Here is a 15,863-nt window from a genome sequence, read left to right as displayed (position 1 = left end):
ACAGCACGCCACGTGCTAGGCTTTAACGCAGGTAAAACGCGTTCAAGCGCGCGTTCGATCTTTCCAAGATTTCTGCCATGCCACGCCATGGGTGGCCAGCTGGGTGGCCGTAGCTCATAGAGCGTGGCTACTCGCTCGTAGTAAAAGTAGCTACTCGGCGGCAGTCTCGAAAAAGGTTGATGTGTCGGCCACGGCTCCAACTGCAAGCCCGGCTGACTCCAGGGTCGTGGCGGAGATTGCGCGTTGGAACAAATGTGCCCATCGATGCGCCGAGGTGTGAAGCCATGGACGCTACATAGCTATGCCACACGCCCCACTTGCCAGGTCGCACTATTTACATGCTGGGCACGCTTGCGTGATAGACAAATAGGTAGCGTTCGAAAAAACGTCGTTCTTGAACTGGTAGCCAGCCGATGCGACCGACACCATGCGTCTCGTGCGTCTCAAGCTTCGAAGCGCAGGAAAACGAGTGGCCACGAATCATCATCCCGCTCCGACCCAAACGCCGTCGACTGCTTTGCAGCAAAGGTAATCAAATGAACCGGACGTTGACTGCAGCGTCGTCGCCGATGGTGGCGTGGATATCACGTGGCATACGACCCAGAAAGAAATCAGTCACCTCCGTTGATGACACGGCTTGCAGACGTTTGCGTACACTAGCACCAAAATCGACACCGCTATGGATGATGCATCATGCCTCTCGAGTCAAACACGCTGTCCAAGTGGGCGGGCTATCGATCACGCGTGCTTGCCGCACGAACCAGCCACCTGATTCTTTGAGAGGCAGTTGCCCACTCGTACATCCCAACGACTACGAGGAATCCATGGCGCTAATGTTCCTGTTGCTCAAAGAGCGAGCAACACACAAGTCACGACAGGCGTATTGGTCCTCTACGCTTATCGACAAGATATGCGAGGTCTTGCGGATGGATCACTGGATTCGGAGCGTCGTTCCAACAAGTACTATCTCTGCGCCAAGATTCGACCGACCAGAACTGCAGCTTGAACGTATTTCGCTCCAATTTATGAATCACCAACCCGACGCAAGGTTGTTGCCTTGGATTTGGAACGCCCCCTCATGGACTCAAAATGCTGCATATCGCTCTCAGCATCTCACCCGGCGAGGAAAACCGTTGAATGGGAAGCCGTGGGAGGAAGAGGTGCATTGCCCGGCTCGACGGGCTGTGGGATGCCACGACGAGCACGCGCTGCTGCGGAACCAGAAGGGGCCAAGTGGCAGCGCAACGGATCAAGATATCCGGACATCCGGATACAATATATTATCCGGACAAACCGTTTCACCGGATCTTGGCAGTCGACGATCAGCGGTGCCAGGACGATGCGACGGCGCCAGACGGGCGAGTCCCGCCACCATGCGTTGGTAATCGACACGGAGCTTGCGGGGAGCGTCATGAGCACCCCTCCCCCGACGAAGCCCCATGAGGATGCGAAGGGGCGTCGGCTGACCATGCATGGGGCGCTGGACGAGGCAGGGTTCCCCCGTGGTCATGCTGGAGACGACGACTACCTCAAGTATGGCATGACGGTTGCCTTCCTCTCCACGGAGCGCAATGGGATGCTGGCCTCGGAAGGCTTTGCGTCCGTGGACGTGCGGCTCGAGCACATGGTACCCGAGGCCAAGCACAACATGAAGCGCCGATCGGGGCAGCTCGTCGCATGCCACTACAAGGACTGTCTCTTCGAGGTACCCAACCCATCAAGGTTCAAGCTTGCGATTGACGTGGATGCGTGTAGATTGTTCCCAAGATGAGCTACGAAGCGACGTCCGCGTTCGAGCAGGCCAAGGCCACGACGAAAGGCGGTTCCGCAAGCTTCTCGACTGTCTTTTCCGAGCTCAAGTTCAAGAGCGAATCCGAGCAGCGCTTGAACGCGTCAACTTACACCAAGTTGTTTGGAAAGCGCGTCAACTATGGCCAGGTAGCTACACAGTAACAACTATCCACACTATGTGTCTGGCTCTAGACCATCCAGCTGCGCCACATCAAGTCGGACAAATTCATCTGCGCGCACGACCTCGCAACACCTACTGTGGATACGGCAGAGGTGACTATATTGAGCGTATGACAGAGATTGCTTGAGCTGTGTAGATTTCACTACAACGAGGCTCGGCGGAGGCCCATCTCACCTTTGTGCCACGCTACAAGCTGCGCAAGTCGGGCGAACCAGTTCAGATCCTGGACCAAGTACAACACGCTGTTCTCTCCTGGCCCGTTTTATTCCTCATGCGCACGTAGTTTTACGTGGTGCGCGATGTGAAGCGGCTGTATGTGCATACGTCGAGCCGTCTCGCCTCAGATGGGGTGTCGTCGCTCATGGTGGCGTCCAAGTCCCACTCGTCGCCATGGCGACTACTTCCGTACGAGTCGACAGCAGAGCAAGCACCCAACAAGGACGTCGAGTCAGCGGCTGTGCTAAAAGCCGGCGCGTGCGTTCGTCTACTGCACTTGGAGACAAGCGCGTGGCTCGGCAGTGACGACGACGCTTCGCAAGTGCGTCTTCAGTCTGAAATGCCCGGAATGGACCCTCTTGAGGCCGCAGCCGTGGTGCGTGTAGGCATAGCTGTTGAAATTGTGTTTATGAAATGACGTAGATGCTACCAAACACGCTGTGGGAAGTCGAGCGAAGCTACACGAGCGACGGGGGGTCGCTTTGCTGGTCAGATACCATCGCGCTGCGGCACCTCGTATCGGGCAAGTACATGACGATGGATGCGGCCTCTGCGACAATTGGGATGGACCACCAGCCTCAGGCGTTTATGTTCCAAGCAACCATGAATGTCCACCCACGGTTTGTATACTACCGCCATATTTGTGCTCATGTAGCATTGTAGTTGCCGTATCTCACGAGACGCCGTCGCGCTGCTGCAGCAAGTTCAATGCAAGCGCTACTTGCACCCAAGCGACGTTGCAACGGTCGAAAACCTCGCTGACGTCAAGTGCGATCCAAGCCTGATCGACATTGGCGCTCTATCCGCGCCGCACGACGAGGATGCTTTCCAAATTGTGCCCGTCTCAGCATTGGATACAAACGACACGCTGCTTCTTGTCTCGTACCGCCGTATCTTGCATCAGTTTATCTCTGCGTTTCAAGCTGCACCTGGCGTACCTCGCTCTCCTCGACACACCGCGTCTCCAAACGCTAGTACGGGTCTCGCGGCTCTCTTACCACGCGTTGAAGCTGCTCTATTGGCTTTGAACCAGTTTGCAAAGGAAACCAACGATGACGTACGGCGACCTCTCTTGCTTCGTCGCAATCACTACGTGGAGCTTTTGACGTCGGTCATTAAGGCCCCGTTTTCTCCGTACGGCGGCCCGTACTCGATCGACGATGTGTGCTCGTTCAACTTTGCGTCGCACTCGCTCTTTGACCGGATGCAGAGCAACCTTTCCACGACGTTGGATGGCCTCGACGACGAAGACGACGACGGCGCTGGCGATCGCCGCGGGCGTCATGGCAAGGTTGCCGTGTCGCTGCCGGCCGCCTACCAACTGAGCGATGAGTCGATGCAAACCCTCAATCGTATCATTTGCACTGTCAACATGCTCCTGTTCCGTATCTTTTCCCGGGTCAAGACGTGGGACGATGCATCGGCGTGCCGGGACGCGATGCCAGTGCTGATGGAGCTCCTCGGGCATGGCTTCAAGGCGTCGGTCCCGCTCTCGTTCCTAATCCAAGAAAAGTGGCACGTGTCCGAGTCTGTCGCGTCCTACTCGCACACACTTCGGAGCTTCATTGACCTCATCAAGACGCGCGGCAAGTCGATTCGATACCTCCAATTTCTCGTCGTGCTCTGCAGCGCCAACGGCCACGCCGTCGCCAAGATTCAAGAAAAGCTGTGCGAGCTTCTCTTCGACACAGAGGACAGCGCAGCGCTCTTGGTACCGACACAGCCTACCGGCCACGGCTTTAAAATTTGCATCCCCGCCAAACCGTCTGGCGAGCGCTGGGTCGACCTTGACGTCTTCTACAACGAGTACTACGACAGCAAACGCCATACGACGCTGGCGCCATACTACTACGGCCTACTACAGCTCTATTGTGCGCTGTGCATGGACCGCAACTATGTGTGCATCCAGCGTCTCCGGGCCATCTTTCCCCGCGCCAATTTGCTCGAAACGGTCCAGGATGCAGGGTTGTCACGGTCCATGCGCGCCGTCTTGCTTAACTTGCTCGTGGTGCTTCACGTCGACTGCGAGCCGCAGACAGTACTCCCGAGTCCACGCTACACACGCATTTGGAAGAACGCGGTCGTCGAAGTTCCATCGAATGCTCTTCACGGCGCAGACGGCGAATTTTTTGGCGACCTCAAGACGGTGCTTTTGCGCTACTTTAGGAAGCACCGCGGCGTCATCGTCATTGTCGAGTACCCGCAAAATGAACTCACGCTGGCGATGGTCCGGGCGACGCAAAAACTCGTGGTGTTCGGCATGTTTAGCAGCGATCTGCGCCATCTGGTGCCCCTCCTTGTCGATCTCTTGGACAGTCGGACAGACTTGGTCGAGGCCCATCGCCCCGCAACGAGCACGACAGTCCCCGAGTACTCGGTGCCGTTTTTCGAGAACAGCGTCCAGCGGCAAAAACACCCCGCGTACCGCCAGTACAGCGTGCATGACACCGAGGTCCAGCCGATGCTTCCGTCGCACGAGCCGTCGTCGCCCTGTGACGTCCAAACGCCATCGTCCGGCTGGCACGCGGCCTACAAAAAGGCCAAGAAGGAGCTACATCGCTTCTCCGCGCTCAGCGCAAAGTCATCTTCGTCATCCCTCCGACGGCTCCCCGACTCGAAGTACACGATGAGCGAGTGGAACAAGGTTGTCATGGACATCAAGGAGAGCATTTGCGCGACCTTACTGTGCATCGATACGTTTCGACTCGACTATCAACTTTCCAGCGTGCTCTACACCCTCCACAGTACGGCGAAACGATGCTCGTCGTCACCACTCGCATCATCTCTGTGGGGAGCGAGCAGCAAGCGTGGTACGCCATTGACGTTTGCGATGCAAAACGACTCACTGGAGTGTATCTACTCGCTTCATGTTCTCGCGGGAAGACGCCTTGACACGGTCTTGCTGCAAGCGCTCATGTACGAGCACCCGCCGCTGGTCTCGAAAGCACTCGAGCTCTACATGCAGCAGTTCAACCAGCACGACCAGCTCATGAAAGCGCTTTCAAGCACGCTCGTCATTGCGGACGATGCCACCGTCCAAATGTACGCGCGGTTGCAAGCCCACGTCAACGATCTGCGACGGCTTGCTGAGACGACCGAGGTCTGGATGGACTTGACGTCAGACGCCGATTTTTCGACGGCGAGCAAGGCGTGCGCGACGCTCCGAGCGATCCTCGATGCGTTCAACTCCAAGGAGTCGCATCGTGCCGTCATTCACCGTATTTTGCGCAACATCCAAGCGATCGACCATGTCATCGCGATGGTTTCAGCTGGGAGCCATTTTTTCCACGCACTATTTCCCTCCAAAGTGCGACGCGGTGCGAGTGGGTGTGGACCCACGCAGCGGTATCGGTCCACCATGAACGTTCCCGAAACTGTGCTCGAAGAGAGACAACGCAGCGCGCTTTACGCCGTCTACTCGCACTGCACCGAGTTCCTCGGCCACATTTGTCAGCACCCCGAGAACGCACCACTCATGGACGCGCACGCAGACACGCTCTTGGATTTTGCAGAAGCACTACCAGCCGCGCAAGATGCACTCTGTGGTCTCTACCTCAGAGGCCGCACCGATGCAACCCCGAAAGCGGTCATTGCGTGGTTTGTGCGATGGACCGTCGCGTACAAAACCGACGGCGAAGCACGGTTTCTCGAGTTCTTGCGGTGCTTGGCCGCTCGCCCGCGCGATCGAGCAACGATCCTTCAGCAGCTACAGCAATACCCGAGCATTTACCATGACTTGACGAACGGTCGCCACGCCAAGTACGTTGCCGCCGTCTTGAACCTTCTCGCCGCTTGTGCACCGAGGGCCGAAGCCAACGACACATGTCGTGTGGAGTTTCTGTCGCTTGACGAGTGGCTCGCAGTCTTGGAAACCGGCCTCGCGGCGCACGAGTGGGCATTGGGACTCGCGTGCCTTCGGTTCTTCAAGGACGTCATTTTGGCCCAGGACGACGTTTTCGATGGCGTTCCGGCGTCGTTGCACCTACGCATCTTGCAGCGTGTGAGCGACCTGACGACCAAGTGTACAGTATCATTCATGTGATTTCGAAAGCTACAACTCAAAAATCTTTGTAGGTATCCGATTGGATCTTCTGGCGCTCCAGCAGGTCGATCTGCAGCTGGCGGCACCCACAGCGTCGCGATACACCCTCGATGCGATCATGCTCGTTCTTGTGCCGGCCCTGGATGCCTACCTGCCACGTATCATGGGCATTGTCAAGCCAAAAGCCGATGAGTGGCGCGAGTGGCTCGCAGCGTGGTATCTCTGGCTTTTTGGTGCATGGGTGCCAGCGGACGCTCGGAGCAAGGACGAACTGCACAACTGCCTTCAGTACATTGAAGTGCTTTGGGCGACAGAGATGCTTAGCGACCTGTGGTGCGATGTTTTGGAGCGCAGCGAACGCCCTCGGCTGGACCCGGGTCTTGGTGGGCTCCGCAGCAACGCGCCATTTGTGCTCGACCTTGACAGCACCACCTTCGCAGACCTCTTGATCGAAGCTCAAGCGTATCACGCTTTCTTGAAGCATGAACCCAAGTCGTCAGCAACTGCCGTCGCTTCGTCACGTCAGCTCCCGACGTTGCAGGCGCCGCGGGCGTCGGCGCTCCATGACTTTGTCACGGCGACTGACATGTCAGAGAAGCTGCCGTCGCTGAACATTGCGTTACTTGAAGCCAAACCGTCCTGGGTACGCAAGGTTCAGACCAAGTACGGATGGGAGCTTGAAATGTCCGACGGCGTGGCCCACGGTCACAAATTAAAAAGCAACGCATACCGCATGCCCAGGGGCAGCGACAGTGCCGACGAAGATAGCGCGATCGTGCAAGACTTTGTCCTCTACTTGCGCCGTCACCATCGCATCAAGATCGCCGTGCGTGACGAGCTGAGTCACATGATGCGCAACATTGTGTCCGTACAGGTGATGCCGCCCACGTCATGGACCCGCAAAATGTTCTTGTGCAAATTAGGTGCAACTCAAAGCGGAGAGCCAAACAGCTCCGACGCTACCGCTCATTGCACTCACGTTTGACGACATTGTGGCCAAGCTAGTGTCCCACTTCAAGGTAGGGCGGTATTCTAGATGCCTTTGGTGCAATCATTGCATTCGGCGATGTAGATGCTCAAGTACCCGAAGCACATCAAGATGTCGCTGACGCTACTGGAGGTCTTTATCCAAATGATCACGTCGGTCGATACGCCGGGAAGCCGAAACGCGATGCAAGCCAAACTCGACACGCTCGGCGCTACGGAGCTTGTTGTGGACCTCGTTAGCACTACGGACGACCAAGCCGTACAGGACAAGGCGATCGAACTCGGCATTGCCCTCCTCAACGGCATGAATGCTAAGGTCCAAGAACACTTTTACGCAATTTGGATCGAGAGTGCCAACACCGACTTTTTTCAGCGGCTTCAAAGCCGTCTCGAGGCAGCAATGACGCACGACAACATGACGCAAGAGCTTCGCTTGACGCCGAGACGTCCGAAGAGCCCGCTAAAAGCGCCGAGCCATGAAGGCGCCTCCAAGTACGAGGCCATGACGCGGCTGCTTCGGTTCCTCCAGCTGCTCTGCGAGGGCCACTACCTCGACGCCCAGCGCTACTTGATTGCGCAGCGAACATCGTCACACAACTTGGTGTCCGCGACGGTCGCGTACCTCTTGGACGTGTCGGGCGCTCTCTCGGCCGAGACGTTGGTCGTGTACAAGCAAGTCTTTGACACGATTACGGAGTGTTGCCAGGTGCGATGGATTGATTTGCAGGTTCTTTCCAACTTAGTGGCATTTAGGGTCCGTGCCACGAAGCCCAAGAGACAGTGGCGACCTACGCCTTCGTGTCGACAATCAACGAGCTCATGCTCTTTTCATCCAAGCCAACACATCACATGTCGGACGCGTCGCTCGTGCTGTATCGCGATCTCAAGGCGTCGATCGTCATTTCGCTTCTGAGTCTCTTGGAAGGTCGCCACGACCGTCAAATTCATGACCGCCTCGTCCAAGAACTCAACTTTGATGCGCTCAAAGACAACGTCGTCGACGTCTTTCATTACTTTGAGCACCGTTACAACGTACGATTATGACACCAAGTCCTTGTCGGCGCTACATATGTACATTGTAGGGTGAATACGATGGCAACGAGCGCTGCAGCCACGACGCATACCTTGGCATGGGCTTCAACCTGCACATCCTGATGCAGCAGCTCATCGAACACCAGCCGTCGATCGCAGAAGCGCTGCAACCACGCGCGACCAAGGTCACCAAGCACAAAAGCGCCAAGGATGCATCCTACGAGAAGGCCTATCGCTTCTTCCACAAACGCTGCGCGCGCGTCGAGATCGTATGGCCCATCGTCGGAGGCAGCGACACGGTACCGCCGCTCATCGCCGTGCACTTTCCGATCCACCCGATTTGCGTATGTGTCACCGACGCGACGCGCCAGCGGCTTTTCCAAGACGTCTCGCGCGATGCCAACAAGCTGTACGATTTCTACGTCAAGACGCACGTGGTGCTCGAAGAGATGGAGCACCAATGCACGCTCCGTCAAAACCACTTGAAAGCCGTCCTCTCCAAGAATGCGTCGCAAATCAAGTTGCTCACGTTTATCTGGTCGCTGCTCTTGAACCTCGTCGTTTTGACCAACTATGCGCTGGTGACGGTCTGGTACTTTATGGGCTGCATCCACGTCTTGCTCACGGTCGTCCTCCTCTTCATGTACTGGACCAACTCGGTGCCGCTGCTGCTCCAGCGACGTGCGACTCAATATGCGTACGAAGAAGCGCCGTCCATGCGTGTGGACGACAAGAAGACACTGCAAGACGTCGAGCGGCTCGTGCGATGCGTCGGCAGTGACATCAAGGTCCAACCGCTCTCGCGAGTCGAGACAGTCTACGTGCTCTTGACTGACGGTCGCTTGTGGTATCGCGGCCTGCTCGTGTGCGCTGCGATTGCAGGTGTCTTGATCGAGCCGCTCTTCTTTTCGTTTCACCTTGTCGACTTTATCAACCGATCGCAGGTACCGTCATGCTCGATCATTTTCGGAGGTTGAACGAGTGCGTTATAGGAGCTTCGGGATGTCTTGCGGGCGGTCGTCGTCCCTGGAAAGACGCTGCTGCACATCGTCGTCTTTTACCTTCTCCTCGTCTACGTGTTTGCTGTGGTTGCGTACACGTACTTTCCCGGCGACTTCAAGGTCGACGCCAATACCAACGGCTGCGAGACTGTGTGGGAGTGCTACCTCACAAGTCTGGACCAAGGCTTCAAGAACGACGGCGGCCTCGGCGCGTACCTTCCGAACCATCGCCGCGGCAGCGACTCGCTCGGCTACATCCGGTTCTTCTACGACCTTGCGTACAACATCGTCTTGATCATCGTGCTCATCAACCTCACGTTCGGCGTCATCATCGACACGTTCGCGTCCCTGCGCACGTCGCACAAGGAGCAGCTGGACGAGAACCGGGACCGGTGCTTTGTGTGCTCGATCGACGGGTACACGTTCAATCGACTAACGCGCCGCGGCTTCGAGTACCACACGACCACCGAACACAACGTGTGGCACTACATCTATCTCTTTGCGCATATCCGCAAAAAGCCCTTCACCGAGTACAACGGCGTCGAGCTCTACTTGGCGCTCAAGATGGCGCGCGGCGACGTCTCTTTTTCCCAAGTCACCGCGCCCTCTCCCTCGAGAAGCTCGCGACATCCACGCCGACGCCCAGCCACGACTCAACGCACGACGCCTTGCTGCGCGTCGAGGCCCAGCTCGCTCGCCTGCTTCAAGCCCACGCGACGCTCGACGCCAAATGCGACGCGACCACGCGCCGACTCGACGAGTGGATGGCCAAGCCAGTCTCGCCCACGATGCACTCGGCGACGGCAAATACTGTCTTCTTCCCGGAGACCGACCAGGACGACGCTCCGTCTGCCGACGAATGATGCGCCCGTGCATTTTAACACAAAATCATGCTGTGATGCCCCAGACTCGGGCGTAATGCCCCTAGACTGGAACGTCAAGCGGCCTAGACGCGATAGTCGGTGGCGGGGGTCACGTTGGCCGCTTGCTGTCGGCGCTTGACCGTCGCTGGCAAGTCGAGCTGGAAGAACTCGTGGAGACCGCGCTCGTCACGGCTGTGCGCGATTGCGTCTTTGATCGCAAAGTAGATCGAGTTGGCGAGCTGGAACGGCGGCTCGCCGACCGCTTTCGAGCTCATGATGCCTTGTTCGTTCTCCGACTTGTCGAGAAGCGTCACGTGGAGCTGCTGCGGGATATCTTTGGTCGACGGGATCTTGTACTCCCACGTGCCCGACGAGAGCAGGACGCCGTGTGGGTCGTAGAGCACTTCTTCCTGGAAGAAGAAGCCGAGCGCCATCACCAACGCGCCTTCGATCTGGCCAATGTCGATCGCAGGATTCAACGACACGCCGCAGTCGTACATGATATCCGTGCGCACGAGCGACACTTCGCCCGTGAGAACGTCGACTTCCACCTACGCGCGACGCTTCGTACCTCCATCTCGGGCGAATCGAGCGCACCTCGGACGCCGCGGCTGCGTACACAAAGTAGTCGAACGTCTCGTTGCTGGTCGTGCGCGGCTGCGCGGACGCTGCGAGGTGAACGCCCTCGTCATGGGCGAGGGCCACGAGTGCCGCCCAGTCCTGGACGTCGGGATGCGCCGCGCGAATTGGTGCGAGACGGGCGTTGAGCGTCTTGCAGGCCGCACTAGACGTGCAACATAAGCCAAAGACAAGTTGATCGCGTGGAGCGTACCGCACGGAGCGCGCGATCGACTCGGACGTGCTCGAGCCGCCGGTCGCGTCGCTGTTGGGCACGAGGTCCGTGCTCGTGGCCCGCACGCGCACCATGTGGAGCGGAAGGCCAAGGGCGTAGGCCGCCATTTGTGCAGCCTTGGTATCAATACCCTAAACGCAGTGCGCATGAGCTAGTAGGACCCAAATCAGCGCTAGACAACTTGTCCGATTTCGCAGCCGCCTACAACGAGGTGCTTTAGCACACAACGCAACGTGCTTCCATGTACCGTGGGTGACGAGCACAGTGCCATCGCCGCTAAAGATCGAGACACTCGCGCCGTACTTGAGGCCCGAGATGCCCATGCCGTACTTGACCGGCGTCATTGAGAGACCCTTCTTCTTCCAGCGATTGTTGGCGTTGAAGTACGCGACCTTTTCCTTGCGCCGGAGCACGTCGGCGCTGTCCCGGAGCCGGTCCCAAATACGTGGCAGCGTCACGTTCGAGAGCACTTGGCCGTACGGTGTCGTGAGGCCATCTAGACGCCTCCAGTTGCCCAGCGGGACGCATCGAGGATCGCGTACCGTGCAGCATGTTGCGGGCTTGGATCCAGCCCACAGGTTTCTGGAGCGTCGCCGCGATGTGGTGCACGACGATCTCAAGCAGCAGCGTCGTGTTGGGCACGCCGGGCGCCCGCACCGACGTGCACGTTGGCGTATTCGTCATGTAGAGATAGGCCTCGCACCTATGACAAACCGACGTCATCGCCGTCGTGAACATGGAGGCGGACGCACCGCATGTGGGGAATGAAGTAGGCGCCATCTGCCCACATGACGGCCATCGTGATGTCGCCCATGTTGTCGCTACACAAGTCTGGTGCATTTTTCGAGGTGATGGACATGTACCCTGCGTAGCCGCCGAGCGCACAGTGCAGCTGCACGTCGAGCGCGGTGATGCGTCCCGCGTCATCGAACCCGACCGTGTACTCGCCCACCATGGCCTCGCGACCGGCAATCATCTGAAAGTCCGTGTTGCGGTCGTTGACGACTTGGACGGGCTACGCACATCCGATGCCAACTCTTGAACAACGACGGCGGACATCGTACCACGCCCAGCTTGGAGGCTGCGACAGCGGCCGCGCCCGCATTGAGGATGTTGCGACTGAGTTTGCCGCCAAAGCCGCCGCCTGCGCGCTTCATTTCAATCGTAACCGCGTGCTGGGGCACGTTCAGCAGTAACGCGACGCGCTTCTGCACGAAGGAAGGATTTTGACACGACGCGTGCAGCACCATTGCGTCGTCTTCGCCCGGATGCGCCGATGTTGCTAAGCGACACAGCAGGTCGTTTGACGCGACGCAAAACGCAGAACTCCTACCTTGGGGCTCCATGTACATGTGGCGCTGCGAGCCCATGTCGACGGATCCAGAGAGTATGTGTGGGGCGCGCTCCAACTTTTGCGCAATATTGTCGTCGCTGCCACTCATTTGGATCGGGTTGGGCGTCGCGGGCGTCGGTCGCACGAGCGTTTGCGCCGCCCGCGCCTGCGCCACCGTGATCACCGGCGCGTCCACTTTCCAAAAGGGATCGTTGACCAGTGGCGCATACGTCACGCGCACGCACGCCGCCGCATGTTGCGCAATCGATGCTGATGTGGCGACGACGAGGCCGAGAGGCGCGCCGACGTACAGCGCCGGTCCCCGCGTCGGCACGAAGAGAGGTTCGTTGCCGTCGCCCGTCGCGTTCTCGCCCGGCACGTCGTCGGCCGTCACGACGTCGACAACACCGGGAATGGCCAGCGCCGGCCCTGCGTCGATATGCACCACGCGCTGAAGGGCCTTGGTCGCGTACACGTAGGCGCCGTAGAGCATGCCTGGCGGCGGCGCCAAATCCGCGACAAAGCGCGCTTCCCCCGTCGCCAAGAGCTACAGACATGTCCCGTGGCGCGTGGCTGGAAGAGCAAAGTGATACCTTGGACGCAAGCTTTGGAATCGGCTCACCCACCGGCGCCGTCGATTTGTGCACTGGAAACGACTGGGTGCCCGACGAGACGGCCCGGGGCATCTCGGGCACGGCCGACGCTAACGTCTTGGACGAGAGCGTCGGCAGTGCGTGGAGCCACGACTTGTACCAAAACGCTTGCAACACCGACCTACCGAAAGCGCTAAGATCTCAGAGCGATGAGCTTTTTTGCGTACGCTTCGAACGAGTCGCGGTGCGCGGCCGTGTCTTTCAAAAGGATCGACAACGACGCGTGCAAGTGGTCTTCCGAGAGCACCTTGTCTCGCACAAAGGCTTGGGTCTCGGTGCACTGCACGACGCGACCCACGGCGGTGCCAAAGACGACGGTCGCACGCTGGACGACATGATCCCCGTTGGTCACGAGCAGCACGGCGCCGTTGACGTGCGAGTGCGCGTTGACTGCGCGCTGGGCGACCTTGTGGCAGAGAAACGTCACGGGGTGCGCCAAAATTGGCAGCGTCATCGCGACCAAAACAATGGTATCTTGCTTTGGGAGGGCGAGGTACTCGAGCACCGAGAGCGTCTGGATGGCGCCGTTGACCTGCGCGTCGAGGGTGGCACCAATCCCTGCAAGGCCCACGACCAAATCGGACGGAAACGACGGGTACGTCCGCGCGAGTGCGAGGTTGCCGGCCCACGTGGCCGCGTTGCGCACTTGGTTGTTGGCGATGCGGCGAATGTGCATGGCGAGCACGTGCAGCGGGTCCGAGTCGACGATCGAGAGCTTCAGCAGCAGCTCGTTGAGTGTTACGGCGGCGCCGACGACGACGCTATTCTCGAGCACGCTCATAGTTTTCAAGGCTGGAACGTGCGTAATGTCGACAAGGACAGGCGAAAACTCGACGTGTCGGTACGGCGCGCTGCTGTTCAAGTACTTGGCCACGCCCCGTGACGTGAGGCCGCCCACGAGCATGACGTCTTGCTTGGGATGCAGCGTGTGCACCTCCGCTAGTTGCTCGAGTGTCAGCACACGGTACCACGTGCGGTCTCCGTCGGCAAAGCACAGCGGCACGGGCGTGTAGTCGGCAATGAACGGTGGCGGCGGCGCCTGCGACGCCCGGTCAAACGTCACATCGGGTCGCAAGTCCTCCATGTCGAGTACTCCATTGCTGTTGGCCTTGTGCGGGCAGTCGGCGCAGGACGTGTTGCATCCCTTTGCCGCACGCGTCGACTCGGAACGATCGCAAGCAGGATCGAGAAACTCGTAGTCGTCTTCACCGCTGTATGCATCGTCGTTCTCGTCTTCGTACGCTAGGCTCTTGGAACCAAACGAGTGCATGGTCGCGAGAATCGGCCGGTACCCCGTGCAGCGGCAGAGGTTGCCGTCAAAGTGGTCTTCAATCGCAGCCTGCGTCGGCGATTCGTTGGTTTGGAGCAGCTCGACCATGTTCATGACCCAGCCCGGCGTGCAGTACCCGCATTGCATGCCCGACTTTTCAACGAGCGTCTTTTGCACTTGGTGGAGGCCTGTCTTGGTGCTGCCGACGCCCTCAACCGTGAGCACTTCCATGCCGTCGACGGCAGCGAGCGGCATCAAGCACGCGTTGACGGCGCGCGTCACGAGCTGCGACGATGTCACGCTTTGATGACGAAGCACGACGGTGCACGCGCCGCAGCCGCCCTCGCCGCACGCGACTTTGGTGCCTGTGAGCCGCGCGACGTTCCGGATGTAGTCGACGAGCCGCAGCTGGCCGACGCTACCTTCCTGCAGCACAACTTTAGTGCCATTGAGCGCAAACGTGAGCTCGCGCGTCCACGCCGTCGGTGGCATCTTGTCCGCAACGGCAATCTCGGAAAGTGCAAGTTGAACTTGTGCACTTTTGTATCAACGAGTTTGTATACCATAGAAAAAACGAGATACTTGCCAGCCGCGCGAACGTCCGGGAAGGTGCCGTGCGCGACTCAGACGCTGGCCAAGCACCCGTACCGTACGCATCGAGCCGTGGCTGGCTCACCAGCGCCCAGCGCATGCGAACCTAGCTCCATCTTTGCGGGCTAAGATATAATACTATAAGCACGCTATGCCACGTCGTGGGTGGGTACCTTGTGTGAGCTCTAATCTGCCTTAGCCGAGCTGGCTAAAGCCCGGTACCACCTCGATGACATGTCCAAACGTCGGGCCATCAATGGACTGTACTCGAGCACGTTGTTGTGTTGGTCAAGTGCTGATGACGGTTTTAAACGATCTTTGGCGGGCGCGGTAGCATGGTGCGCCAACAACAGCGTCGATGCATTGGCAGTATGAGCTATGTCGTGCATAGAGCTACGTGGGCGAGACAAAGGACCGGCTGCGGCATGGCCAAGGCACGTACACGTTCCCGGGCGGCTACTTCAAGTACACGGGGACCTGGTCCCGCGGCAAGATGCACGGCCATGGCATCTTCTTTCTCGGCGATGGCAGCACGTACGAAGGTGCTTTTGAGCAGGGCGAGATGTCTGGTACGGGGCTGCGGCGCTGGCCTGACGGGTCGACGTACGCGGGCAGCTTTTGCCTCGGCGAACTCGACGGCCACGGTACAACCACTGCCTCCCCATGGCAATGGCATGGTATTCTGTCGCTTGTAGGCAGCTTTCTCTCGACCAATGGGAAACGCTACGAAGGTGCTTGGCGCGGCAATCAGTACTGCGGTGCGGCATGTCCATCCACGTCATCATCCTAGCCTGAGGTATTAGGCCACGGCGAGCTCTGGGACGTCGACGGTTCCCACTACGTTGGCGACTTTGAAGCCCACAAGTTTCACGGCGAAGGCCGCAAGACGTCGGCGGAACGGTACGAAGAACGAGCTCATCTCTCCGAGGTAGATTCCCCGACGAGAGCACGTACGACGGGTTTTGGGCCAACGGACGTCAAGATGGCCTCGGTACGCACCCAACACTTCCATGTGCACTGCCATCAATTTCTCGCAAGGCTCGTACATGG

The 15,863-nt window shown here is 58.7% G+C and overlaps 4 protein-coding genes across 4 annotated transcripts in view; 3 read left to right on the top strand and 1 right to left on the bottom strand.

Moving 5' to 3' along the window:
• Window positions 1-1,468: 1,468 nt before the first annotated feature.
• SPRG_14005 (hypothetical protein) lies at window positions 1,469-1,953 on the top strand (the record flags this gene model as incomplete). The annotated part of the gene is made up of 2 exons (XM_012353423.1): window positions 1,469-1,705; window positions 1,756-1,953. 2 exons carry the CDS (start codon window positions 1,469-1,471, stop codon window positions 1,951-1,953), a joined length of 435 nt encoding a protein of 144 aa, XP_012208813.1.
• A 1,287-nt stretch (window positions 1,954-3,240) lies between these two features.
• Window positions 3,241-10,113, top strand: SPRG_14004 (hypothetical protein; the record flags this gene model as incomplete). Its single annotated transcript, XM_012353422.1, has 9 exons — window positions 3,241-3,267; window positions 3,309-6,210; window positions 6,263-7,104; window positions 7,154-7,249; window positions 7,303-7,923; window positions 7,971-8,249; window positions 8,300-9,193; window positions 9,242-9,844; window positions 9,871-10,113. 9 exons carry the CDS (start codon window positions 3,241-3,243, stop codon window positions 10,111-10,113), a joined length of 6,507 nt encoding a protein of 2,168 aa, XP_012208812.1.
• A 55-nt stretch (window positions 10,114-10,168) lies between these two features.
• On the bottom strand, window positions 10,169-14,714 carry SPRG_14003 (hypothetical protein; the record flags this gene model as incomplete). Its single annotated transcript, XM_012353421.1, has 12 exons — window positions 10,169-10,664; window positions 10,711-10,897; window positions 10,946-11,097; window positions 11,148-11,167; window positions 11,214-11,462; window positions 11,509-11,669; window positions 11,719-11,787; window positions 11,830-11,981; window positions 12,031-12,248; window positions 12,300-12,846; window positions 12,893-13,073; window positions 13,120-14,714. 12 exons carry the CDS (start codon window positions 14,712-14,714, stop codon window positions 10,197-10,199), a joined length of 3,999 nt encoding a protein of 1,332 aa, XP_012208811.1. The 3' UTR covers window positions 10,169-10,196.
• Window positions 14,715-15,148: 434 nt separating this feature from the next.
• Window positions 15,149-15,863, top strand: part of SPRG_21372 (hypothetical protein) — a gene marked incomplete at both ends in the record, with an annotated part of 1,694 nt that continues 979 nt past the window's right edge. Inside the window, 5 exons of the mRNA XM_012353434.1 lie at window positions 15,149-15,151; window positions 15,205-15,457; window positions 15,509-15,571; window positions 15,617-15,701; window positions 15,746-15,804. Coding sequence (XP_012208824.1) covers window positions 15,149-15,151; window positions 15,205-15,457; window positions 15,509-15,571; window positions 15,617-15,701; window positions 15,746-15,804 — 463 coding nt within the window. The remainder of the gene's footprint in view (window positions 15,152-15,204; window positions 15,458-15,508; window positions 15,572-15,616; window positions 15,702-15,745; window positions 15,805-15,863) is intronic.

The sequence above is a fragment of the Saprolegnia parasitica genome (assembly GCF_000151545.1).
Source record: "Saprolegnia parasitica CBS 223.65 unplaced genomic scaffold supercont2.123, whole genome shotgun sequence".
Lineage (NCBI taxonomy): Eukaryota > Oomycota > Saprolegniomycetes > Saprolegniales > Saprolegniaceae > Saprolegnia > Saprolegnia parasitica.
Note: the sequence above shows the minus strand (reverse complement) of the source record. Positions and strands in the feature narration are given on the sequence as shown.